Genomic DNA, 25,245 nt, shown 5'->3' with positions numbered 1-25,245 from the left:
ACAAACCCAGTGCTTTCAGACCTCATATAATGCAAAGAAAACAAGTTCATAATCATTTAGAAACAACAATACTAATGTTTTATCTCAGGAAGAGTTCAGAAATCAATATTTTGTGGAATAACCATGATTGTTAATCACAGCTTTCATGCGTCTTGGCATGCTTTCCACCAGTTTTTCACACTGCTTCTGGCACAAAAATGTAAGCAGTTCTTCTTTGTTTGATGGCTTGTGACTATCCACCATCCTCTTGATTACACTCCAGAGGTTTTCAATGGGGTTCAGGTCTGGAGATTGGGCTGCCCATGACAGGGTTTTGATGTGTGGTCTCTTAATTTTTGCCAGAGCTGTATATGTATTTCTTCATCTTGGCAATCTTAAAAGAGATAATTTGTGTAGCCTAGAACTCTGTCAAGGTTGTCTCATTAGGCGATTAATACCCTACCTTGCATTGTTTAGTGGTAGGAACTTCTGCAGATGAGGGTCTTTCCTTTTAGAGAAGACTTTGGTTTGGCTAAACATCCTACGCCATGTTTGCAAGGCTCATTATAGGGTCAAATATGGTATTTACTTGCTACAAAACCAATTTTTTTGCTTCTAAATTAGAGCAAATCTATATTTTTTTGGCTGAAATCTGAGACTTTTTATTTGAAGGGTTATTCCCTAGAAAAAAATGATATCCCTTAACTATGGAATAGGATGTATCAGTACCTTACTAATAGCTTAGGGTCCCACATTGGGTCTCGGGAACCCCAATAATTGTGGTCTGCTGCCCCATCCTATTTAGAGCTAAAAATATGGAGAGTGAGGTAGCACATCTAGTTAAATGAACCATGTATTCACCTCATTTAACCATAACATTAGGCAAAGGTGCTCATGCTCAGCCTTTTTAACATTCATTGTCTATGGGACTGCTTGAAATAGATGAGCAGTTCCGTAGTCAATGAAGTAGTAGAGGTTGAGCATTCCAACCTCTGCTCCATTCGGAATGGGCTGCATCTCAGAGTTACTGGGAATTTCAACAGTCGGACACCCAGTGACCAGGAACTCTCAGAGAATAACCCTTTAACACATTATATACCATCTGGTTCAGCTTAAAGTGCAACCAATGCCGACTATATTGCTTACAGAACTACATCTTTGCAACTTTCTCCTGTTGCAGTATAGTTTTAATCTTTGCTAAATAAGAATGTAATGAAAGCAAAAAACATATTTCTTATGTGATAAGCAGCTGTTTCGGAAGTGTTCATCCATAAGAAATTGAGTTCCATGGAGGTGGACCATATTGCACAGAAGCACATACGGCCAATGTTTCTTTTCACAACATAAGCATGCCACACACGTATCGCAGGATTATGCCTGTCTGACCGCATACGTAATGTACCTACTACGAGAACAACCTGGTCATTATCTTACCCAGAACTCATAAATGCACCGCCATCTCCGAGATCACACTAATGGATACACAATGCCACAACTGTAAGGTAACATCTACAGTATCCGATGTAACGAACTGTGGCGACTTACACAGGCTCATCACAAGAGCTATAAAGTCAATATTTCCCATATACTCCAAGAAGTATTCCTAATACATGACTTATATGAAACCAAACACATCTGAAAAGGGATATCTGTGAAGGATTTGACAGCTGAGACAATCATGAAGAATGGAGGATTCTTTAAAAATGTGATTTGCGACAAAATGATCCCCTGTCAATAATAAATATCCCAATCATCCTGAAAAGATGTGTAACACTCTGGAGTTTCCTAGGACTGTACCTAACCTCTATCATGCTCTTTAATGCAAATTCAGCCTCAGTAAAGTCTAAGTGACCTCTACACATCTGGTTATGGGTAACCGGATTGTAACTGTTCTTCACTTCTGCTCTAGGTTAAGTTCTTTGTCAGACACTATCTGTAAAATGTGCTCAGTGTTTTATGCTTAGTATTGAGTTCTCTCCTTATGTTTAGTATTGTGTTCTCTCCTTATGTTTAGTATTGAGTTCTCTCCTTATGTTTAGTATTGTGTTCTCTCCTTATGTTTAGTATTGTGTTCTCTCCTTATGTTTAGTATTGTGTTCTCTCCTTATGTTGATGGCTAAGTTCTGAGCTGTGACGTCTGTTCACTATCCAGATTCACTCTAAAATGGCTTTTGCTGTGATTGGTTGTGTTATACCATGTGATCTGAAGAAACCTGCCTTGCCACGCCTAAGGCCATGTGAGCCTGCTCTGACTGATGATCCATGGAAATCAAATTTCAAATTGTTAGAACTTTCCGGGTTTTGTGAATTCTTATAAAATTGACACAAATTTGATTCACATCTAATCAACTTGCCCATTTGTATACGGCCTCTCCTTCATGTAATAATAGGGCTATGCCTAGCAGTGCAAGTGTGACCACTTCTCTGCGTAAAGTAATCAAGTCATAAAAGTCACTTATCAGAAAACTCCTTTCAAGAAGAGTTAAGAGTTACACCAACTCTGCCTGAACAAAACTATATTTCCCTTTGAGACCTAGGAAAAAAAAAACACCTAAAAGGTTTTACTATGTAATCTGAGATCGGCATAATATAGAGACAGAGACCTGATTCCAGCAATGTTTCCTTTTCTGGGCTGTTTGATTTAGTTTTGCTAAAATCCCTGTTTTATCAGCAGGAGATTATCACTAGAGGACTAGTAAACCTGATGTCATTTAATCCTCTACATTCATGAGCTCTGTATAACCCCTCCCCTTCCACTGATTGGCTTCTTTTTGTATGATGCGCACAGAAAGCTACCAATCAGTGGTGTGGGTGGGATTATACAGAGCTCAGCATTACGGAACTGGGAGATCTGCAGGAGAGAAAATAGTGATGTTATCAAAACAGCAGCAAGCAGCCCAGTAAGTGACACATCACTGGAATCAGGGTTTCTGCCTTTACTTCCTGTTACTCTCAGCAAAAACCTGGTGACATATTTCCTCTGTCTTTGTGTCTTTGGACCCATTCAGGTTATGTACTGTTATAATTAAGAAATAATGAATATATTTCTTTAACCAGGTTCCCAATCTCTATATTTAAATACATTTTATCTGTATGTTAGGAGAGAAAATTAATTTCACAAAGGCCCAAACTAGAATCGCTGGTCCCCCGAATTCTGAGGGTCAAGGCTACAGACATGGTAAGTTTGATATATAAACTCATTCATAGACATTGAGTCATCAAAGTCGAGATGTGTGATCCTAAAAGACACATTAGAATGATTGTCTTATAGGAACCTGTAGAATCCCGTGAACCCCAAGCCAAGGCTAATACATGAGTCTGAATGAAGTAGACATTGACTATGGTTGATAACTGGCTCCATCAAATATCACATTTTGTGCGATTCACAAGCAGATTAGGAATTTACCGATGTATCTTAATAAATCAATAACCTGCGGATAATGGGAATTGTCCTTGATGGTTTGTTTAACCCCTAATTGATACAAAGTTCTCATATTACAAAGTACAGGGTGTAAACCAGATCCGACAATCTCCAAACCAGATGTTATTGTTATTACCTCACCGGCCAGAATAGGCTGCATATTATCATCAATGGGACAAACCAAAGTAAGGCCATGTTCCCACGTGGCATCAACGCTGCTTTTTTCTGGTGTTTTTTTTAAGATTTCATAAAAAATTATGCTCACTATGCCAAAAAGCAATGTTTCTGCATATGGCAACCTGGCCTGACAGTGCTTCCTGATTATAAGGCTGGGATCACACTGTCATATTCTCTTCTGTCTCATCTGATCGATTTTGCTAATCATACTCTGATCAGACGTTCTCAGAGTTTGATCACAGCACAGTGTGATCCAATTTTATCGGATAAGATGGAGAAAAAAATGTCTCCCTCTGCTCAGTTGTGTCAGTCAGTGAAAATCGGACTGCACTCAGGTGGAATCCGAGTGCAGTCCAGTGTTTTGTCATTGAATTGCATGGTGGAGTGTGATCTGAATATCAAATGCTAGAATAACATTCGTCCTTGTGTGATCCAATTTTTTGTCAGATTTTTGCACTTGGACCAAAAATACAGTCATCTGCACGAGCCTTTAGAGATATATGAGGTGCAAGTTGTAAAATAAATTGATTTATGCATCTTTATTTTTCAGACAATAGCTGAGTGCGAGTGATTACATTATATGTAATCATTTTGCATTTTTTTTCCCTGTGGCTCCATTAAAGTGGCACTAAATGATATTCCCTGTACGGGCTCGTCCACACCACCATATTTTCGGTCCAAGTGCTATCTGTTAAAAAAACGGACAACATTCGGACCAATGTTATTCAATGGGGCAGTGCAGATGAACTATTTTATTCACTGCATGAATCTACATGTGAAGAAAATTACAATATGAACAATATTTCTCCGAAAATCAGATGCGACTCATCCATTGAAGTCTATGGGTGAATAAAAATGATCATATGCCACAGTACAGCATCCGATTTGTATGGATACATTGCAATCCTGTAACATAGGAAACTGTACATGGTCCTGGAAATGATTAACAGCTGCTGATGGAAAAAACACAGAAGGCGGGAAAACAATGTCCTACTTTTCTGGATGAAACTCTGCCCGATATTTTATACTGTCGCGCCTGGGTCGGCACACTTCTGTTTTATGCTCTTGTTTGTATGTTCCCTAAGACACGCTCAGGAGCTATGGTTTGAACCAAGGCCTCACTTTTTGGTCTTTCCCTGCACAATCAATTAAAGGGGTTGTCTCAAGTTCGAAGTTATCTGATAGGTGATAACTTCTCAATCACTGGGGGTCTGACTGCTGGGACCCCAAAGATTTCAAGAACTAGGGCTCGGAAGGACCTTGTGTGAACGGCGCAGTGGTCAATCATGCGCACAGCTGCTCCATTCATTTCTAATGGGACGAATGGAGATAGCGGAATGCTGCACCTGGCTGCTGTTCGGCACTCCCAGAAGAATGAATGGACTGACCACCGCTCCATCTACATGGGACTTTTTAGAGCTCTGGTTGTTGAGATTAGTGGGGGTTCCAACAGTCACCACCTCAGCGATCGAGAACTTATCCCATATCCATGGACAGGAAATAACTCCCAAAATTTAGAATACTGTACCACTTTGTTTTTGCAGCGTTTTTAACTGTAAGACTGCACGGCTGACCATAAAGGCTGCATTGTTTGGCTGGAGAGACAGCTCTCACTGCAAGATTAAAGGGAACCTGTCATTAAATAACGTCATTAACCTGCAGATATGGGGTTAATCTGCAGGTTAATAGCGTTCTGACACCGAGCGGCCCCCGTCCTGAGAGCCCCACTGCCGGGAGGAAATTAACTTTATTCCACCAGGCAGGTTCAGTCTTTCAGTAATAGTAGTGGGTAGACATGGTTTCAGCCACCTCTCAGTGTATAGTGACTGACTGACAGCCGGAACTAATGCTGAGCTGCTATCAGTCAGTGCCAGGGGCGCTGTTAAATTCACTGCTAAGGCTACTTTCACACTAGCGTCGTGCACTGCACGTCGCTATGCGTCGTTTTGTAGAAAAAACGCATCCTGCAAAAGTGCTTGCAGGATGCGTTTTTTCTCCATAGACTTGCATTAGCGACGCATTGCCACACGTCGCAACCGTTGTGCGACTGTTGCGTCGGACCGTCGTCACCCAAAAACGTTGCATGCGTGGCCGAAACTCCGCCCCCGCCTCCCCGCACATCACAATGGGGCAGCGGATGCATTGAAAAACAGCATCCGCTACCCCCGTTGTGCGGCGCTTTCACTGCTTGCGTCGGTATGTCGCAATGACGCAATTCGTCGTGCGTCGTACGACGCTAGTGTGAAAGTAGCCTAACTAAAGACTGAACGGTAACTGAAACCGTATCGGCGCCATCTCAACTACTGAAAGAGTCAACCTGCCTGGAGGAATAAAGCTCATTTCCTCCTGGCAGCGGGGCTCTCAGTGCAGTGTCAGAATGCTAGTAACCTGTATATTAACCCTATATATGCAGATGAATATCATTATTTCACATGATAGTGCTCCTTAAAGTGATTGTGCAAGAAAACAGTGGAAAAACTGAAGAGACACTAACTTAGTACGGTTAAAAAACCACAGCATGACCGTACAGCGCGAACACAGCCTAAACATATAGTAGTTTCAAGAAAAATATAGATAGCACTTTCAGTTTTAACAAGTTATTAGCCCTTTACATTCTCAAATCAATATGTGTATTAATTGAATTTGCTAAGTAATGACTAATTTGTTGGTGCCGTTACATAGAAATTGCAATTTCGCTGGAATTACAGGAATTCTGGTGGGCATTATCGATGAATGTCCTGCACTTCCGCTCCATGCAGCCTGTGGGAAAATAATGGCTACAAGTCTCCGGCATAGAGCAAAAGAAATAAAAGAGATCTACTTCAGCATAGGTGAAGGTCTCACTGGACACTGGTGAACCTAGAACAATTCCAACATTCTCGCTCCATGTGTTTCCTTGAATTGGTTACTAAAGTGTTATCCTAAATCTCCTATAAAAAATAAGACTTTTCTACCTCTCTCGTGTTAGCAGTTGTGAGTTTCCTTCTTCACTCAGGACAGACTTACACCCCATGTGTTTGGTTTATCTCTGTTTCATGGCTCACAGGGCTTACAGTTTTAGACTGAAAGCAGCAAGGCTCCTTAAAGTGTCCATATTGACCTTTAGGATCACTACCTCCAATAGGTGGCGCTAGAGTTCTAGTCCTCTTCCTCTCCGAAGAGGCAATTTGCATATTTAATTTGTCAGAGGAGCATGCATGGCGTATAAGTCTCCTCACTCTGACATGCTAGGCCTGACTTGTCACTCTGCACATGGAGATCCCAGAATGAAGGCAGAAAATAACTGCATGTGTGAACAGGCATGTAAAGCACTGGTCATAAAGGGCTGCTGATATACAATTATTTCATAACTCCTATAATGGTCCAGCTAAAAAATACTACAAAAGTAAATATAAGATACGATGTTATAATAAATGCCAAATTTCGACCATCTCTGCCATTTTTTGTTCTAGCTGTCCTACAGTTTGTCTTTAAAGAAGCTCATTATATAGTATGTAGAGTTCAAGTACAATATCATTAAGGGACCACTGGCATCGAATCAAAGTTATCAAATCAAACATATTGAATCTGCCGAGTGTTTCTCTACATTATATAATGAGTGTCCGCTCATCTAATACTCTACTGTAATAGCGACTGAGTAGCGTCGTAGCTTTTACCCCAGGGGTCCGATTTGGCCCTTCCAGCTGTTATATTGAGGCTGCCAAAGCCTCGCGGACTCTTTTACGAGACATCACTTGGATAGGGCTTGGCGTGTTACGGTGTTTCCCATAATGGTCTTTCTCTTCTAAGCCCTGAGAGTATTAGGATGATGGACACCATTCTCCCCATCATTACGAGTGGTGCCAAAAGACAAGAGCCAATTACTACTAGCTGGAAGAAAAGTCCCAGGATGAATGAACGTTTCTTGACTCACTCCCCACATGTGCTCCATCTGATGGCTCTATCTTTGGCACTAGCCCATTTGTAGTGTGAAATCAGTCAGGAGGAAAGGGAGCAAACTTCTTCGTCCTGGGGGTCTCAGTCTGAGGGCCAGCTGGCCACATATTAAACACACTGCAAAGTAATCATCTACAACCGGGGAGAAATGTCTGGCCAGGACTACAAGACGGTCAAATATTTCTCATCACAGTGTAAGGACCCTAAATCACACATGCTACTTAAGAAGGGTCTTTTTTTGTGTGCCCACAGAGTAGAAGTAAGACCCTTGTAGGACAAATGAGGAATGCTCTCTCTCTAGCAGTGAATCAATGGATCTCACAGAGAATTCAGCTCAAAGGGACATTCTAAAAATCCACATAGCACTCATATTTCAGTGTCAGCTACAAGTCAGAGGTGCAAAAAGCCTTAAACACGCCCCTCGGCCATGAAAGGGGAGACAAGCCGAGGAGAAAGCCAGGCCCTGTTCCTGCTGTTTTTTTAAGCAAACCCTGAGTGTCTGCTCCTCCAACCATTTCACCTGCTGATCCCTGGGACTCGACTCAATTCCTGCTCTGCAGCGACCAACCTTTCCCCATCCCACTCCAGTTTATTTCATCATTTCGCTTCTGCCTTGCCTGATTCATACCTCCAAACAAAGTGTCAATTGTGCGCTCCTTTTTTTTTTGAATGGATACATTTTTAAGATTTCTCTGCTATTTTTTTTAATCTTTTTTTTTGCTGCTGAAAATAAGAAAAACACTGGCAAAAGTACAAAAGTGGACTTAATACCCTCATTGTTAAAACTCAAAAACTGAACAGATACTTTAAAGTCGGAGTTTCTATAAACTTTGCCCTTTGTACAGATTTCAGATCTGGAAGACATAGAGTGATTCGGAAACAATGGCTGCAAAATGTGGAACCTTTTTAGATGTATAAACAATCCGATTCCTGAGTAACAAGTTTACTCATTGTAAATACTTATCCTACAGAGCGAAAGCACATCGTCACACTTCATCTATGGAAAAATCGACTTTTTATACAAGGGCCGCATTCTGTGTGCAGCACTACAGAATATGATGGCGCTATACAGATCGTTACATGGATGATACAGTTCTCATTTGTCCTTTGTACGTCAGATGAATGTAACACATAAAAATACCAACAGAATTCATGCTTTATACGCAGCAACAACCTGAAAGAGTGAAATGAGAAATCGAGCTCTGCTACATCTGTATTATACTAATCAAAACAGCATTTTTTACTTTCTTCTTTCTAGCCATGACTCCTTTTTTGTGTTATTAGCTTCTTGTCTCCACATGTCTGGGATCCTAAGGGGCCTTACTATAAGTAACCCTTTATAACATACGCGGGATAGAGTTACACACAGCCAGCAGTATGGAAAGTCTTGGCTATAGGGTGTTACAAAGTTACACTTTACTTTTAATTACTTTTTGTATGCGTTTTAAGAGAACAAAAAAAGAAGTTCTAGTAACATTGTTTCCAAGTAGGTGAGGACTACATCTGATATACATTTAGTGCCTGTATCCCATGGGTTTAGGCCTGTGGGCATTAGAGAGTTAACCCACTTATTAACCAGATGCCAGATCTGATTTCAAGTGCAAACTTTTACTATAGAATGGCGGATAGAAGTATTGATGCTGACATACAGAATAAGTGCAATTTCATGTCTCCAGACTCCTTTTCTTGTTGCTGAGATCTATGTACAAGTGGTAGTTTTCTGTAGGAAACTGTTTTAATGACAGGGAACACAAGTCTGTATTTTGGGCTCTTTACAATCTTCTCTGTCCTACTAATTGGTAACATACAATTATCCCCTCTGCAAACCACTGAACTAAAAGTAACAAAGGAAATCATGCATTACACTGTCTGTGTCTAGGAAACCTGATTGTCTTCCTAAAGTCCTGATTGTTAGAGATACCTACAACTTCTTAAAGTCCTGATCTTTAGAGATGCCTACAACTTCTTACAGTCCTGATCGTTAGAGATACCAACGACTTCTTAAAGTCCTGATCGTAAGAGATACTTACAACTTCCTTAAGTCCTGATCGTTAGAGATACCTAAGACTTCCTAAAGTCCTGATTGTTAGAGATACCTACGACTTCTTAAAGTCCTGATCGTAAGAGATACCTACAACTTCCTAAAGTCCTGATCGTTAGAGATACCAACGACTTCTTAAAGTCCTGATCGTAAGAGATACTTACAACTTCCTTAAGTCCTGATCGTTAGAGATACCTAAGACTTCCTAAAGTCCTGATTGTTAGAGATACCTACGACTTCTTAAAGTCCTGATCGTAAGAGATACCTACAACTTCCTAAAGTCCTGATCGTTAGAGATACCTACGACTTCTTAAAGTCCTGATTGTAAGAGATACCTACGACTTCCTAAAGTCCTAATCGTAAGAGATACCTAAGACTTCCTAAAGTCCTGATCCTTAGAGATACCTACAACTTCCTAAAGTCCTGATCGTTAGAGATACCTACGACTTCTTAAAGTCCTCCTGATCCTTAGAGATACCTACAACTTCCTAAAGTCCTGATCGTTAGAGATACCTACGACTTCTTAAAGTCCCGATTGTAAGAGATACCTACGACTTCTTAAAGTCCTGATTGTAAGAGATACCTATGACTTCTTAAAGTCCTGATTGTAAGAGATACCTATGACTTCCTAAAGTCCTGATCGTTAGAGATACCTATGACTTCTTAAAGTCCTGATTGTAAGAGATACCTACGACTTCCTAAAGTCCTGATCGTTAGTGATACCTATGACTTCTTAAAGGATGTGTGGGAGTCTCATCCAAGTATAAATCTGACTGTAAATATTGACAGAACTCATCCACGATAATAGCTTGTTGTCTAACATTTTTCTCTCCCGCAATTTACACTTGGTTTGAGAAGAATGCATAATGCAATGTGAGCCCATACTTTATATGTATAGCAAGCTGTGAATAATACCACTACAGATGTAGCAGTGCTGAACGTGTTAGAGCCAACACCACCCTTGTGAACCACTTCCGATATCAGATCGTGATATCATGAGTTGGGCCAAATGACAAACTCAACTTACTGCTCAATGGATGAAAACTTATTATTAAATGACCCAAAGATGAAACTGACTCATTTAGAATAGTGAATGTATCAGGAAAATCCCCGCCTAGTTAATATAGGCTATGGATGGGGATATTCATACTGTGAGGAAACAGGGCAGGGACCTTGTCACACTGCTAATCTATCCTGCTCAGAATCATATGAGAGGATTTTATTTCCTTTCTTCAGAATAAAGAATCCTCAGTTCACCTTTGCTGGAGCTTGATGAATGTGAGAGCCCAGAAGAGGGCAGAATACAGACAGCCGCACTCTACAGCCTGCACACTACTGCACTGTTTCCAGCAGCTTTCATACAAGACAAACATTGCCACAGCTACCATACAGGAACACAGTGCACCCATTATATCATCTACTGTGGATCTCTTGTCGCACATACCATTACTTCTAAAGAACCTCAGCACTTAATGCAACATGTCCTCCTGCCTGTAAGTTACATTATACCTTCAGATTTAATAAGTGATAACTTTGGTCAAGGTAAATAGCACAATATAGAAGAAGCATTGCCTGATCTACAGATTGACTTTCACCCCTATCGGACCAGGAAAGATTTATTGAGTCCTCCTATGCATTTTGCTAAATATAAGCAAGAGGTGCCTAATAATCCCACTCTTACAATAGGGTTATACATGTCATCATAGAACAAGTAAAGATTTCTATGCAAATGATAGCAGTGGTTTTAAGACAAGCTACATCTACCTCTCTCTCTCTCTCTCTCTCTCTCTCTCTCTCTCTCTCTCTCTATGTATATATATATATACATATATATATATGTGTACAATAATGCTTGCGTGTAATATCAGCAGCAGGATTTGTGCATTTGTCCCTACTTTACATCCCTGCCCTCTTGCCTGGATTGTGCAAAACTTTTATTATTCACAGCTGTTGTGACTTTATGATATAAATTGTATTATGATCCACGTTATACTAGCACTACATGAGTTCAACCCCTTTACTAGCAATTCTACTTCAAATCCAATAAAGCCAAGAGGGCACCATGGTATTTGTAGTTCCACAACATCTGGAGACTCACAGATTGCATGTGACCTTCAGACTCTTGCTCAAATACTATTAAACCTAAGGAGAATGATTTAATTAAACTGAAAAAGGTACTGAAACGAATGCATACACCAAACTAAGAGCCTAGAGGATATCCAGGTACCCAGGGATTCTATGGGGAAGATCTCCTCTGGAGGAGTGACTGATTCTATAGGAGTATTCTTTCCATCCAGGAGTCATCTCCCAGCCTGGGTCTGCAATATGAAGTTGGTTGGGGTCTGTGAGTCTGGTCCCACCCCTCTCATAGACGTGTCTGAATGTGACATCCCCTGGGGGGAGGAATTCCTAGCACAGAGGGATCGTTGCAGAGAGAGAGAAAAAAAAATCCACCCTTCTATCCCTGTCCATAGACACCTAACGGACCACCATCACCTTTATCTCCCACCTCCCAGGACAGGATAACCTATAGAAGGACCATCCAACATCCTCAGAGACAACCACTGCTACACAGTGCACAATGATGCAAAGTTCATGACTTCTCTGACCTGTCACCTGTGTCCCAGAACTACAACCCCCATCCTGCTCTCTGTGCAGAAATGCTGGTGGTGCCCGCACCTTCCCATGAAATGAATGAAGACTACCAGGAGCATTCAGCACAGCATCAATGTGAAGCCCTCAGGCATGGTGCCATGGACTTCTGTAGTAGATGATTGTCCTCACAAGGCTTAGACCTTTCTGTCCAGGTCTGTTATAGTTCCTGGCTCCTGATGGGGATAAGAAGAGGGGCCCATCTGTCCCCTTAGGTTTTTTTCTCTTACCTCCTCTGACCTCTGCAGCTTGGAAAAGGAAAGTCAAAGTGATGAGTATTAGGGAGCTAAGGGATGAATCCCACAACCTCCTTTTCGTTTTCCACCTTGTGTTCCACCTCTCCATCTCCAACTCCAAATACTGGGAGCCCCCCAGATGATAAAGAATCTCAGGATTCAATCTACAGCACCAACTCCTTCCAAAAGTCCAGGAGGTGATCACTACACAGCCATAAGGAGAAGGAAACCCAAAAGTCTGACAGGGGGAGGGGGGCTTGGGGTGGCTTTTCTTCTCCTTTGCCCAGCTGAGATGTGTTCCTCCCCAGTCCCCTGCCTGCAGACTGAAGAAGGTATGAGGGCTTTAATCAAAATGCAAACCTCTCTCTCTCCTCCTAAAGTCCCACCGTCAGAGGGCTGGACTAAGACCCCTCTGCTGGGTCTCCAGGCATTCTCCAGCCTTCCTCTGCTAGCAAATAGTGTTCAGTTTCCAAAAATCAAAGACCCTCCCCAAAGACAGGACTCTCCAGGTTGGTCCAACCCCATCTCCCACCCTCCCAAAATAGAGGTCTCCACCAGCTATATCTGTCCAGAGGGCTGAGGATAGCAGGCAGTGTAGAAGAGGGTGACAGCTCCTTCCAGGCTCCTGGTCTTCCTGTGCTCTGTCCTGCTTCCAACCTGTGTCTGCACTTGAGAATCTAGAGTTAACCCTCAGGATTACTAGTTCTGCAGAGGATACAACTTTCTACAGTCCTGGCTGATACATGTGCAGCACATGGGGAGAATCAGTGTTTTATAATATCTGCATAGCACATTTCTTCTACTTATCACCAGACAAGTACTTTATGTCTTGCACTGTAACTCATGAGCAGCTCTGCACAACTGTCAAAGATCAGATAGAAGCCTCCGAGATGAAATAATTTACAGTATTTCTAAATAGTAATTCTTTAAATAGAATAAGGCTGGATTCACACGTGCAGAACTGAGCTAAGCACAGGTGACGGGAGCAAGTATTCGTCAGTAGAACATATTTTTGGTCTTTATGTTGCCCATATGCTAAACAGATAGTACACAGGCCAATACAAGTGAATGGTAGATCACACGTGCGCTTTAAAAAAAGAAATCAGATTCGCTTAGTAAACTCAACGGGTGTAAAAAAAAATAACAGATCCAGTAAGGCTCCTGCTTTTATCAGACCTAGTGCAATTATTATCATAGGAAATTGTATGTGGTCTCGTGAAAAATTGTAATTGATGTATAAATATTAGAGATGAGCTAATAAATTTGCAAGACCTTAGTCCAATGGTCATGTTAGTAGTCAGTGTCAGCTGGATGGGAGCACTGGTAACCATCTCCTACATGGCCAGTGTATCTTCTGATTTGTAGGCCTGGTCATGGACTGCTGATGTGGCCACTGAATCATGGTCTCGCAATTTGATATGATCATCTCTAATAAAAATAGTTGTCATACTGATGTAATAAACAGAATTACATATAACATACGGATGGAATAACATCAGTTTTTTCCAATAAAAAGCAAATAAATTTACCTACACTCGCCTAAAGGGGCTTAAAGGGATTGTGCGGCCTTAGGCTACAGGTCTGCAGTCAGTCTATGTGATTGCAGACTTGTGATTCGTCACAGCTCGCGCACTGTGTGCTGTGAAGATTCTCCGGTGCTGGTGCAGGAGGAGATCATGTGATCACAAGTATGCGATTTGCAGACTTCCGGCCACATTCCGACTAGACTGTTTCTGACCTCGCTCAATACACTTGCCATGAGTCAGGCCATGCCCATCTAGTCGAGATGTGACCGTATGTATGCAAATCATTGCCATTTCCAGCAGCTGCACTGGAGAATCCTCACAATGAGCAATGTGCGCAATGTGATGATTCACATGTTTGCAGTCACATAGAGTAACTGAAGACTTGTAGCCTATGGCCGGGCAATCCCTTTAACTTTAGGGTACTCTCTTAGCATTAGATAAAAAAAAAACTGTATTGAAAATTTCACCAAATCTTCAATAATTGCATTGGCAAATCCAATCTTTAAAGGAAAATAGGATTTGTCTTGATATTCAGTGTTCTGCTTAATGGTATGTAGTAGCAGATAAATTAGATGACCAATAGTAAGTAAAAAGCACTCACGAATAAAGTGCTGTGTGCATAAGAACAAGGATCAAATCTCAGGGGAACTCACATGTCCTTGTAATCACATAGGTTATATATTTAATTTTTGTCAAACTGGGAAAGTTCTCAGAATGTAGAAACGTGCCACATCATTGCAAAAACCACGGAGTCCAAAATTAATTCACCCTATCATGATATCTGTTCGGAATTATTAGGGAGGTCTCAAGAAATGACAGGACTCAAAATTTAGTGATAGATATTACCTGATGCTGGGACGTGACAGACCACAACACGCGTTTCACGTAAGCTTCTTCGGGGGGCATACATTAATGTAACGTCCTACCAGTGCTGCATCAACATCACCCATTCCCTGACAAAATCTATGTCTGCCAGGGTGCATTTTACCATTGACACCTGGCCGAGCAAACATGGGCAGTGGCGTTATATCTCACTAACTGGGCACTGGGTGACTCTGGTGGCTGTGGTGGCAAGTGGTCAAGGGGCTGCTCCACAAGTCTTTGAATCCCCAAGGTTTGTGGGACAAAACTCTGTTTCTAACCGTTCCTCCACTTCTTCTGCCTCCTCCACCTCCTCTAGGGTCTCCACCTGAGCCCTCAACCTCTTGTTTAAGCAATCCCAAGTTCCAACTGTGCAGATAGTATCTCCCCCACCTCTGTACTGCACAGCCATGGCTCACTGCAATCAGGCAGAGTTTAAATTAACATTTCTTGAAGATCGCAGTCACACAGCTCCATAGTTGTGGACAGGTATCCAGACCAAGTTAGAGCAATGGCTGTCTCCACTAAACCTGAAGCCAGTGAAGAACGTGTGCAATAACGGTGCAAACCTAGTAGCGGCCCTATGCAGTGGCAGCCTTACGCACGTGCCTTGCATGGCTCACGTCCGCAACCTGGTGGTACAGCAATTTCTACGCCGCTATCCCGGCCTGGATGTGCTGCTGCAAAAAGCACAGTCGCTGTGTGCTCACTTCTGACTATCGCACCCCACAGGTCATCGACTTGCATTGCTACAGAGGTTTTTCAGTCTACCGGTTAATCATTTGATTAGTGATGTTCCAATAAAGTGGAATTCCACTCTCGACATGTTGCAGCGGCTGTGGCAGCAGCTGTAAGGGGCACAAGGAGACGTCCGTAAATATGAATCTTTGCCTTCCTTGTAATGCTATTGTAAATAATTCATGTTGTGCATATTTATGGTACCCGTTGTGTAAATGACATGTATGATTACTGTTACAGTTGTAGGGAAAGCGTAGTACCCTAGTTTGGCCACTAGATATGGGTGCAGAGTTATTCAGCTTGCAAATAGTTAAGTGGGAGGATCTAATGGCAGTTAATCTGGGAAACATCTGGAAATTTGGATCAGTTGGGCGGGAGCGCCCTGTCAGGGCAGTCAGCTCTCTAGCAGCCCAAGATCCAGTCAGGCAGCATCACGGCCCGGAAGTCAACGAGAAAGAAGGAAGGCATTGAAAGGGTCACTGGCAGGGCAGTATAAGTGGGACTGTGGCTGACAGGGAGGAAAGAACTAAGCAGTGTGGACAGGTCACTCAGAATGTGGTGACTTGCTAAGTGGATGGATGTACTCGGGACCAGGGCGAAATGGTCTAGAGGAATCCCTACTAAAGTAAGACTGGGCACAGAGGAGGCTGGAGGACCGGTGAGCACGGTCCGTTCCAGAAGCGGGCTTAGTAAAGATGAAGGAAAGACAGAGAAAGAGGAGAAGCTGTGAAATGCAAAGCCTGAGATAAATGCTGACAAGGAAAGAGAGGAAGATAGTGGATTATATCCGTGCTGCCAGACAAATCAGAATGCAAAATATGGTTAAATGATGATGGTGGTTTATTCTACGCGTTTTGAAGTCATCCTGACTTCTTCTTCAGGAAATACCACAAAGACTGTCTTTGTGGTATTTCCTGAAGAAGAAGTCATGATGACTTCGAAACGCGTAGAATAAACCACCATCATCATTAAACCATATTTTGCATTCTGATTTGTCTGGCAGCACGGATATAATCCACTATCATCCTTGATAATAGCTGTATTTAGGTCACTAGCAGACCTGTGGATCTGCAGCAACTGACAATCAAGCCTTGTTTCTACACCACCAGATGAGCAGTTTTTGATGAAAATTGCACATTGTATAATGTGGGATAAGACCCTATTTGCACTTTTTGTTTTCCTACAGTTTGCACTACAAGGAAAGAGAGGAGATAGGGACATAGAAAGAATTGTGTATTGTAAAGCCTGCTGTCAATACTGAAGAGAACCATTACATGCCTATTTGTAGTAAAGTTCATTGTTCAAGCGTTCAACGGGACTGTGACTCTGTTTTTTCTGTTTCGGCTGAGGAAAACGTGCAGATCTTTATAGTAAGCCCCGAGAGAAAAGGAGCTGCAGGTATGCTGACTGCGTTGTGGAGTGTATGTGATGGGAGGTCAGCGTGTGCAAGAGACTTTTACCTCAGTCACGACTACCACCTTGCCCTACCCTTACACTTGGCATAGTCGGCAGGATGCCGAAATCATGCAGCATGGGAATGCTGTGAGAAAAGAGAATGATGTGCTGAAAGCAGCAAGGGAAGTCAATGTGATTGAAGCTGCAAAGGAGAGAAGCAGTGATGCTCTACAAGTGGCAGACAATATGAACGTGACTTAATCTGTGAATCCAGATGCCCTAGAAATGACAAGTATCTTTGACACCTTGCTAGGAGAGGAAATTGTGAGGAGAAAAGAGACTAGAGACTTGAGGAAAGTGACAAGTGCCTCAGATGCTGTGGTAACCCTGGAAAATTACAGGCTGCCGTTCGGAGATACCGCAAAAAGAATAAAGACTGAAACTGCCACTTTACTGGATGTGACTGAAACAAAGGACTTAACAAAAACTGTGAGTTTGAATAAAGTGCTTTTTGTGCCCAACATGGTGACCGCAAAGATGGCGGTGAGTGTCCCTGAGGCAAAGAAAGACAACGGTGACTCCACCCTTCATGGGTGTGGCTTCTCATAAAGGGCGTGGAAATTTGACTGCCAACAGTGTCTGACCCGCCCATGGTGGGTGTGGTTAAAGAAGAGAGGGGGAGTAGAGGAGACCTTAGCTTACCTGTCCTGGAAGTTCCCCCAAGCACCGGACTGGCGGCTCCCCGAGCAAGGGAGGAGTGATGAGCTTGACCAGCGATACCGAGAGAAGAGGCCTGCATCAGTGATGCCGACATTGCCGAGTGACGACTCTGTCCAGCGACACCGCTAGAGGAGGCCTACACAAGCGATGATGACATTGCCGAGTGCCAAGTCTGTCCAGCGATACCGGGAGAGGAGGCCTGCACCACTGATGACGATGTTGCCGATCTAGCGGAGACTAGAGGCAACACCCATTCTTGAGGAACCCAGACCGGAAGCCGAGAATGAGCCAAATCCTGATGCAGTATTAGCGGAGCACACCGCATAAAGATACAGCGATCCTGGGACAAGCGCGGCTAACTTGACCGTAGTGGTGAGTTCACTCCAGGCCCTTACCTCAGAAGAAAGGTCCATGCCACAACCCCCGGTCTCCCTCCGCTTCTGTGATGTATCTCGGTGCCTCCTGTTCCTACCAGCCAGGAGAAGGCCCTTTTCTGATGCCTAGCCAGGCCACCTGGATTGAAACTTTCATCAGGCATAGAAAACAACGGGATGGATGCCATTAAATGACTACTGCTGATAAGGGACTGTTCCACGTCCCTGCTAATGTGGTGCTTGCTGCACTCCGATGATAAGGGACTGTTCCGTGTCCCTGGCAAAAAAATTGAATGGGACTGTTCCGTGTTCCTATAGGGCCAAGAGAGCCTATGCTACCCTCAAAGGAAGGGGGATAGAGTGACCAGATTGGGTCACACAGGAACATTTTTTTGTTTTGTTGCTATTGTTGCGCCCTTTCTGCTGGAAAGCAGAAACAGGCCCTAGACCTGTATTCTAGAACACGTGCAGCTGCAGCAACAGACTGTTTTCAGGACAGGCAGCACACATGGAACAAGGGGCCGTGTGATTCTCAATGGAAGAGGGATATCTTCTCCCAAGAACTGTTGATTTAACTGTACATATACAGTATTAGGGTCCTGGGACACAGAACCATGCTACCCTTAATGGAAGGGAGAGCACAACCTCACGTACTGTGGACCTTTATCCATGGTACATTTTTATATATTTGTTTGCGTTCCTTGGATGGATGGGACCGGAGTCCAACAAATGTTGTAGTGGAAAGAGGCTTTCCTTACCATGGATAGTTTTATTGGACTGTAGGTGACCTGAAGGACTGTGAGCCAGGCACCTCTGATAAGAAAAGTATAATAGGTATTGAGGACATTGCTCATGCAAAGTTAAGTTAAGTTATTTTAATTACCTCCCTGCGTGGAGCATTTGTTGTAACCAATAAATGTGTTCAGTGAATGGTCCGGGACGACCATTGTTAAAGGAAGGGGGAATATAAGGGGCACAAGGTGGTGTCCATAAATATGAATGTTCACCTTTCTTGTAATGCTATTGTAAATAATTCATGTTGTGCATATTTATGGTACTCGTGTAAATGCTATATAAAAAATGATTACTGTTACAGTTGTAGGGAAAGCGTAGTACCCTAGTTTGGCCACTAGATGTGGGTGCAGAGTTATTCAGCTTGTAAATAGTTAAGTGGGAGGAGCTAATGGCAGTTAATCTGAGAAACATTTGCAAATTTGGATCAGTTGGGCGGGAGCGCCCTGACAGGGCAGTCAGCTCTGTAGCAGCCCAAGATCCAGTCAGGCAGCATCTGAGCCCGGAAGGCTGCAAGAGAAAGAAGGAAGGCATTGAAAGGGTCACTGGCAGGGCAGTATAAGTGAGACTGTGGCTGTCAGGGAGGAAAGAACTAAGCAGTATGGACAGGTCACTCAGAATGTGGCGGCTTGCTAAGTGGATGGATGTACTCGGGAGCAGGGCAAAATGGTCTAGAGGAATCCCTACTAAAGTAAGACTGGGCACAGAGGACGCAGGAGGACCGGTGAGCCCGGTTCGTTCCAGAAGCGGGCTTAGTAAAGATGAAGGAAAGACAGAGAAAGAGGAGAAGCTGTGAAATGCAAAGCCTGAGATAAATGCTGACAAGGAAAGAGAGGCGAAAGGAACAGAGAAGGAATTGTGTATTGTGAAGCCTGCTGTCAATACTGAAGAGAACCATTACGTGCCTGTTTCTACTAAAGTTCATTTTTCAATTGTTCAACGGGACTGTGACTCTGTAAATTCTGCTTTGGCTGAGGAAAATGTGCAGATCTTTATAGTAAGCCCTGAGAGAAAAGGAGCTGCAGGTATGCTGACTGAGAGTTGTGGAGTGTATGTGAAGGGAGGACAGTGTGTGCAAGGGACTTTTACCTCAGCCACGACGACCGTCCTGCCGTACCCCTACACAGCGATGATCCCTGGTGCAGCATATCCTTTTGCATAGCATGGGCCAATGCAGTTCAGACATGGTGCAAATGACGCTTGCGGCGTGAGCACAGGTAAAACATGTTTGTACCCTTCTGTACAGTTTTGAAATGGCTACTAAGATGGTTAGCTCTGACAATGCCATCATCAGCATCACTATTCCGGTCATCTTTGTGCTCGAGCACACTTTGAACAGTCTGTGTAAGGAGGAGTTGGAAGCAGAGGATGCGAAAGGGATAACAATATCTCTAATTTCCGGACTGTCATCACACAGGCAGGTGTCATGGTAGGGTTGCTTACAGCAATCAAGGGGGGCTCATGGTACCAGACATAATGCTAGTGAAGATGCAGGAGCCGAGGAACAAATTGAAGGGGATGAGGTGATGAACAGGTAACAGTCAAGAGATGAAGAAGATAATGATCCGCTCTTTGTTCTCTGTGGTTGGCGGGAGGGAACGGAGGATGCAACGTTGAATGATACCCCGCCACCAACACAGCATGGACTTGGACCTCATGGAAGCGCCCACCTGGAAAGGCATGCACACATACTGGAGTATTGAAATACGCTTGTAGACAAACTTAAGAGTGGTTTTCCCCAAGACAGCAGTGGGGCACACAGTGTGCATCCCAGTTTTAGAAGTCCAACCCTGGGAAGTCAAGGCTTATCGCCAAAACATTAGCAGCAGTGTTAGTGGCATAAGCAATTTCTGTGAGTCATCTAACACATTTTTAGACCAGCCACTGTGCACCTGCATAACAAGTCTGTCTTGTTGTGAACAACTGGAGAGGATGGTGCAGAAGTATCTTGAGCTCAATATCAATGCCATCAGGAAGCATTTGGACACTTTTATCAATATCAATGGCTGGGTGAATTCGGACCCTTTTGCATCTTGGTCTTCAAAAATGGAAGAGTGGCCTGACCTCGCCTGCCATGCCTTTGAGGTTTTGTCTTGCCTGGCAGCCAGCATTCTCTCAGAGCATGTCTTCAGCGCTGCTGGTGGTGTCCTGACAGATAAGCACATCGGCTGTTACCTCAAAGTTTAGACTGCCTAACATTCATTAAAATTAACACGTCATGGATCGCCGATGACTTTTGCACCTCAGTCGCAGATTTGACAGCCTAGGCGATGGTGTTGTTTTTAGTGTCATGTATTGATCTCACGTTACTGCAATCTGAGTCATCTTTGTGGTGTCTTCTGTGCCTGCTGTTGCTACTGTTGCTGATGTTAGAAACAATTTTTTGAAATGTGGAGAATCCAAGTTGGGTCTCCATCTGGTGGGTTGCTTGTGGTGGGAGATGTGTCAGAGTCCTATTATACTATTTCTACACTGTGGAAATTGATGCCACTTTAGTGCTGTGTGACAATTATTTTTTGAAATGTGGAGACTCCAAGTTTCATCTCCATTTGGTGGGTTGCCTGTGAAAGTAGGTCTTCCAGACATGCAGGCCTGCACTTACTTTCACTCAACTGCCTGTGTTACTTTCCTTGCATTTTTCTATCAATAGTATTCTATATAACGGATGTTTGTGCCATCTGAGAGTGGCTGGAAGAAAAGAAGAAAAAATTGGAGGTGTTTCATGAGGTGGAAGGTCTTCCAGCTAAGCAGTTTTACACGACTCCCATAACCACAAGGTCCTCATTGAAACTTCAATGCCAAGCTGTAAATGCTGGCCCAGACCCTAATACATCATGCATGGCCCATGGCTGACTGCTGCTGTGCCATTTGCAAATTTCTACTGTGGCTCAATTGATTCCATTTTTCCTGATGTCTGCTCCTAATTGTAGCTGTTTGGGGAGCTTTTGTCACCCCTTAAGGTGTTGTCTATGCATTTGTTTTTGCCTCACATTTAATCTAATGGAGTTCTGGAAAGTTTGGTGAACCATTAGGTGAACTGGTTGGCAAACGGAGGTCCGTTCGGTGAATCTGAACCGAACTGAACCTTGAAAGAATATTTCTTTGATTAAGGGCGCGTTCAAGCATCAGTTTTTATTGTGTGATTACTATCCATGATTTTCATGGATAGTACTCATACCTGATAGTATATGGAGTAGTTCATGTCCAATTTTTTTTTCTTTGGACCCAGTGGTCTGCAGAAAATCACAGACTTGTTCGATTTTGATCTGTTGTATGTGTCAGATTAAACATGCCAATGAAGTCTATGAATCCATAAAAAAAATGGAGAGTACTCGGATGCCATCCATGTGCCGTCCATTTTTTTCTGACTGATAGAGGAGTGTGAAAAACATGAAGCAGCTTTTTTTCATCTAAGAAAACTAATGAAACTATGACTAAAGTCTGACAATAAAATCACTGACATCTGAATGAGCCCTATGTTTGAAGAACGTTCGACCAACAAAAACAGCAATGTAAAAAAGTCTGGTCTAAGCATCTTTGTGCCACTTTATTATTTCCCCCTATGTTCAGCTATGGGGTGTAAGGGCTTTTTGCCCCGTCAGACATTTAAGCTATTGTTGCGGCTAAATCGCCTTTTGTTATGCTCTCACATAAAGGGTTTAAGCGCAGAGGGTTTCCTGCTCCACAGAAAAAATGAGGCCGTGTGTGTTGAAAGGGGAAAGAACCATAAATGATACATTTTTAAGAAAGTTCTTTGGGAGATACTAGATTCATACATACCCAAAAACCATTTTATAGATATACTAGATGGTGGCCCGATTCTAACGCATCGGGTATTCTAGAATATGCATGTCCACGTAGTATATTGCCAAGTGACGTTATATATTGCCCAGTGACGTAGTATATTGCCCAGTTACATAGTATATTGCCCAGTTACGTAGTATATTGCCCAGTGACGTAGTATATTGCACAGCCACGTAGTATATTGCACAGCCGCATAGTATATTGCCCAGTTACGTAGTATATTGCCCAGTTACGTAGTATATTGCCCAGTTACGTAGTATATTGCCCAGTTACGTAGTATATTGCCCAGTTACGTAGTATATTGCCCAGTTACGTAGTATATTGCCCAGTTATGTAGTATATTGCCCAGTGACGTAGTATATTGCCCAGTTACGTAGTATATTGCCCAGTTATGTAGTATATTGCCCAGTGACGTAGTATATTGCACAGCCACGTAGTATATTGCACAGCCGCATAGTATATTGCCCAGTTACGTAGTATATTGCCCAGTTACGTAGTATATTGCCCAGTTACGTAGTATATTGCCCAGTTACGTAGTATATTGCCCAGTTACGTAGTATATTGCCCAGTTACGTAGTATATTGCCCAGTTACGTAGTATATTGCCCAGTTATGTAGTATATTGCCCAGTGACGTAGTATATTGCCCAGTTACGTAGTATATTGCCCAGTTACGTAGTATATTGCCCAGTTACGTAGTATATTGCCCAGTTACGTAGTATATTGCCCAGTTACGTAGTATATTGCCCAGTTACGTAGTATATTGCCCAGTTATGTAGTATATTGCCCAGTGACGTAGTATATTGCCCAGTTATGTAGTATATTGCCCAGTGACGTAGTATATTGCCCAGTTACGTAGTATATTGCCCAGTGACGTAGTATATTGCACAGCCACGTAGTATATTGCACAGCCGCATAGTATATTGCCCAGTTACGTAGTATATTGCCCAGTTACGTAGTATATTGCCCAGTTACGTAGTATATTGCCCAGTTACGTAGTATATTGCCCAGTTACGTAGTATATTGCCCAGTTACGTAGTATATTGCCCAGTTATGTAGTATATTGCCCAGTTACGTAGTATATTGCCCAGTTACGTAGTATATTGCACAGCCACGTAGTATATTGCCAAGTGACGTAGTATATTGCACAACCACGTAGTATATTGCCCAGTTACGTAGTATATTGCCCAGTTATGTAGTATATTGCCCAGTGACGTAGTATATTGCCCAGTTACATAGTAACAGCACAGAGCCACGTAGTATATTGCCCAGCTACGTAGTATATTGCCCAGCCACGTATGTCACATGTTAAAAAATAAAAAATAAACATATACTCACCTTCCGAGGGCCCCTTGTAGTTCTGTCGCCTATGTTCGGTTCAGGCGGTAGCTTCCGGTCCGAGGGTGTGATGACGTCATGGTCACATGACCGTGACGTCATGGCATGTCCTTGTCGCACACCAGCCTTAGCACCGGAACCTGCCGCTTGCATGGATCGGTCACCGGAGCATCGGAAAGGCGGCGGAAGGTGAGTATATAATGATTTGTTATTTTGTTATTATTATTTTTAACATTAGATGTTTTTACTATTGACGCTGCATAGTCAGCCTCGATAGTAAAAACTTGGTCACACAGGGTTAATAGTGGTGGTAACGGAGTGAGTTACCCGCGGCATAACGCGGTCCGTTACCGCTGGCATTAACCCTGTGTGAGCCGTGACTGCGGGGAGTATGGAGCGGGCGCCGGGTAGTGACTGCAGGGGAGTAGGGAGGGACTAATCGGACTGTGCCCGTCGCTGATTGGTCACGGCAGCCATGACAGGCAGCTGGCGAGACCAATCAGTGAATGAATATCCGTGACGGAAGTTGCCGACAGAAAGATAGAAGTACCCCTTAGACAATATATATATAGATTTGTCAGTCCATGATAAGGCCGCTATTAATCACATGTGGAATCAGTCTGTTATATAGCCGTCAAAATCAGTCTCGCGAGACCGCTATGTCATCATCTCGCGAGACCTTTTAATTCTTTTTTTTAACAGGGATATGGTGCATACTACGTGACTGGGCAATATGCTATGTGACTGGGTAATATACTATGTGGCTGGGCAATATACTATGTGACTGGGCAATATACTATGTGGCTGGGCAATATATTATGTTATGTGGCTGGGCAATATACTATGTGACTGGCCAATATACTATGTGGCTGGGCAATATACTATGTCACTGGGCAATATACTACGTGACTGGGCAATATACTACGTGGCTGGGCAATATACTACGTGGCTGGGCAATATACTACGTGGCTGGGCAATATACTACGTGGCTGGGCAATATACTACATGGCTGGGCAATATACTATGTGACTGGGCAATATACTATGTGGCTGGGCAATATATTATGTTATGTGGCTGGGCAATGTACTACGTGACTGGGCAATGTACTACGTGACTGGGCAATATACTACGTGACTGGGCAATATACTACGTGACTGGGCAATATACTACGTGGCTGGGCAATATACTACGTGGCTGGGCAATATACTACGTGGCTGGGCAATATACTACATGGCTGGGCAATATACTACGTGGCTG

At 43.1% G+C, this 25,245-nt stretch overlaps 1 protein-coding gene across 1 annotated transcript in view; it reads right to left on the bottom strand.

Moving 5' to 3' along the window:
* Positions 1 to 12,796, bottom strand: part of COL11A1 (collagen type XI alpha 1 chain) — a 278,226-nt gene extending 265,430 nt beyond the window's left edge. Inside the window, exon 1 of the mRNA XM_077277390.1 lies at positions 12,437 to 12,796. Coding sequence (XP_077133505.1) covers positions 12,437 to 12,551 — 115 coding nt within the window. The 5' untranslated portion in view covers positions 12,552 to 12,796. The remainder of the gene's footprint in view (positions 1 to 12,436) is intronic.
* Between the last annotated feature and the right edge of the window lie 12,449 nt (positions 12,797 to 25,245).

The sequence above is a fragment of the Ranitomeya variabilis genome, chromosome 8 (assembly GCF_051348905.1).
Source record: "Ranitomeya variabilis isolate aRanVar5 chromosome 8, aRanVar5.hap1, whole genome shotgun sequence".
Classification (NCBI taxonomy): domain Eukaryota; kingdom Metazoa; phylum Chordata; class Amphibia; order Anura; family Dendrobatidae; genus Ranitomeya; species Ranitomeya variabilis.
Note: the sequence above shows the minus strand (reverse complement) of the source record. Positions and strands in the feature narration are given on the sequence as shown.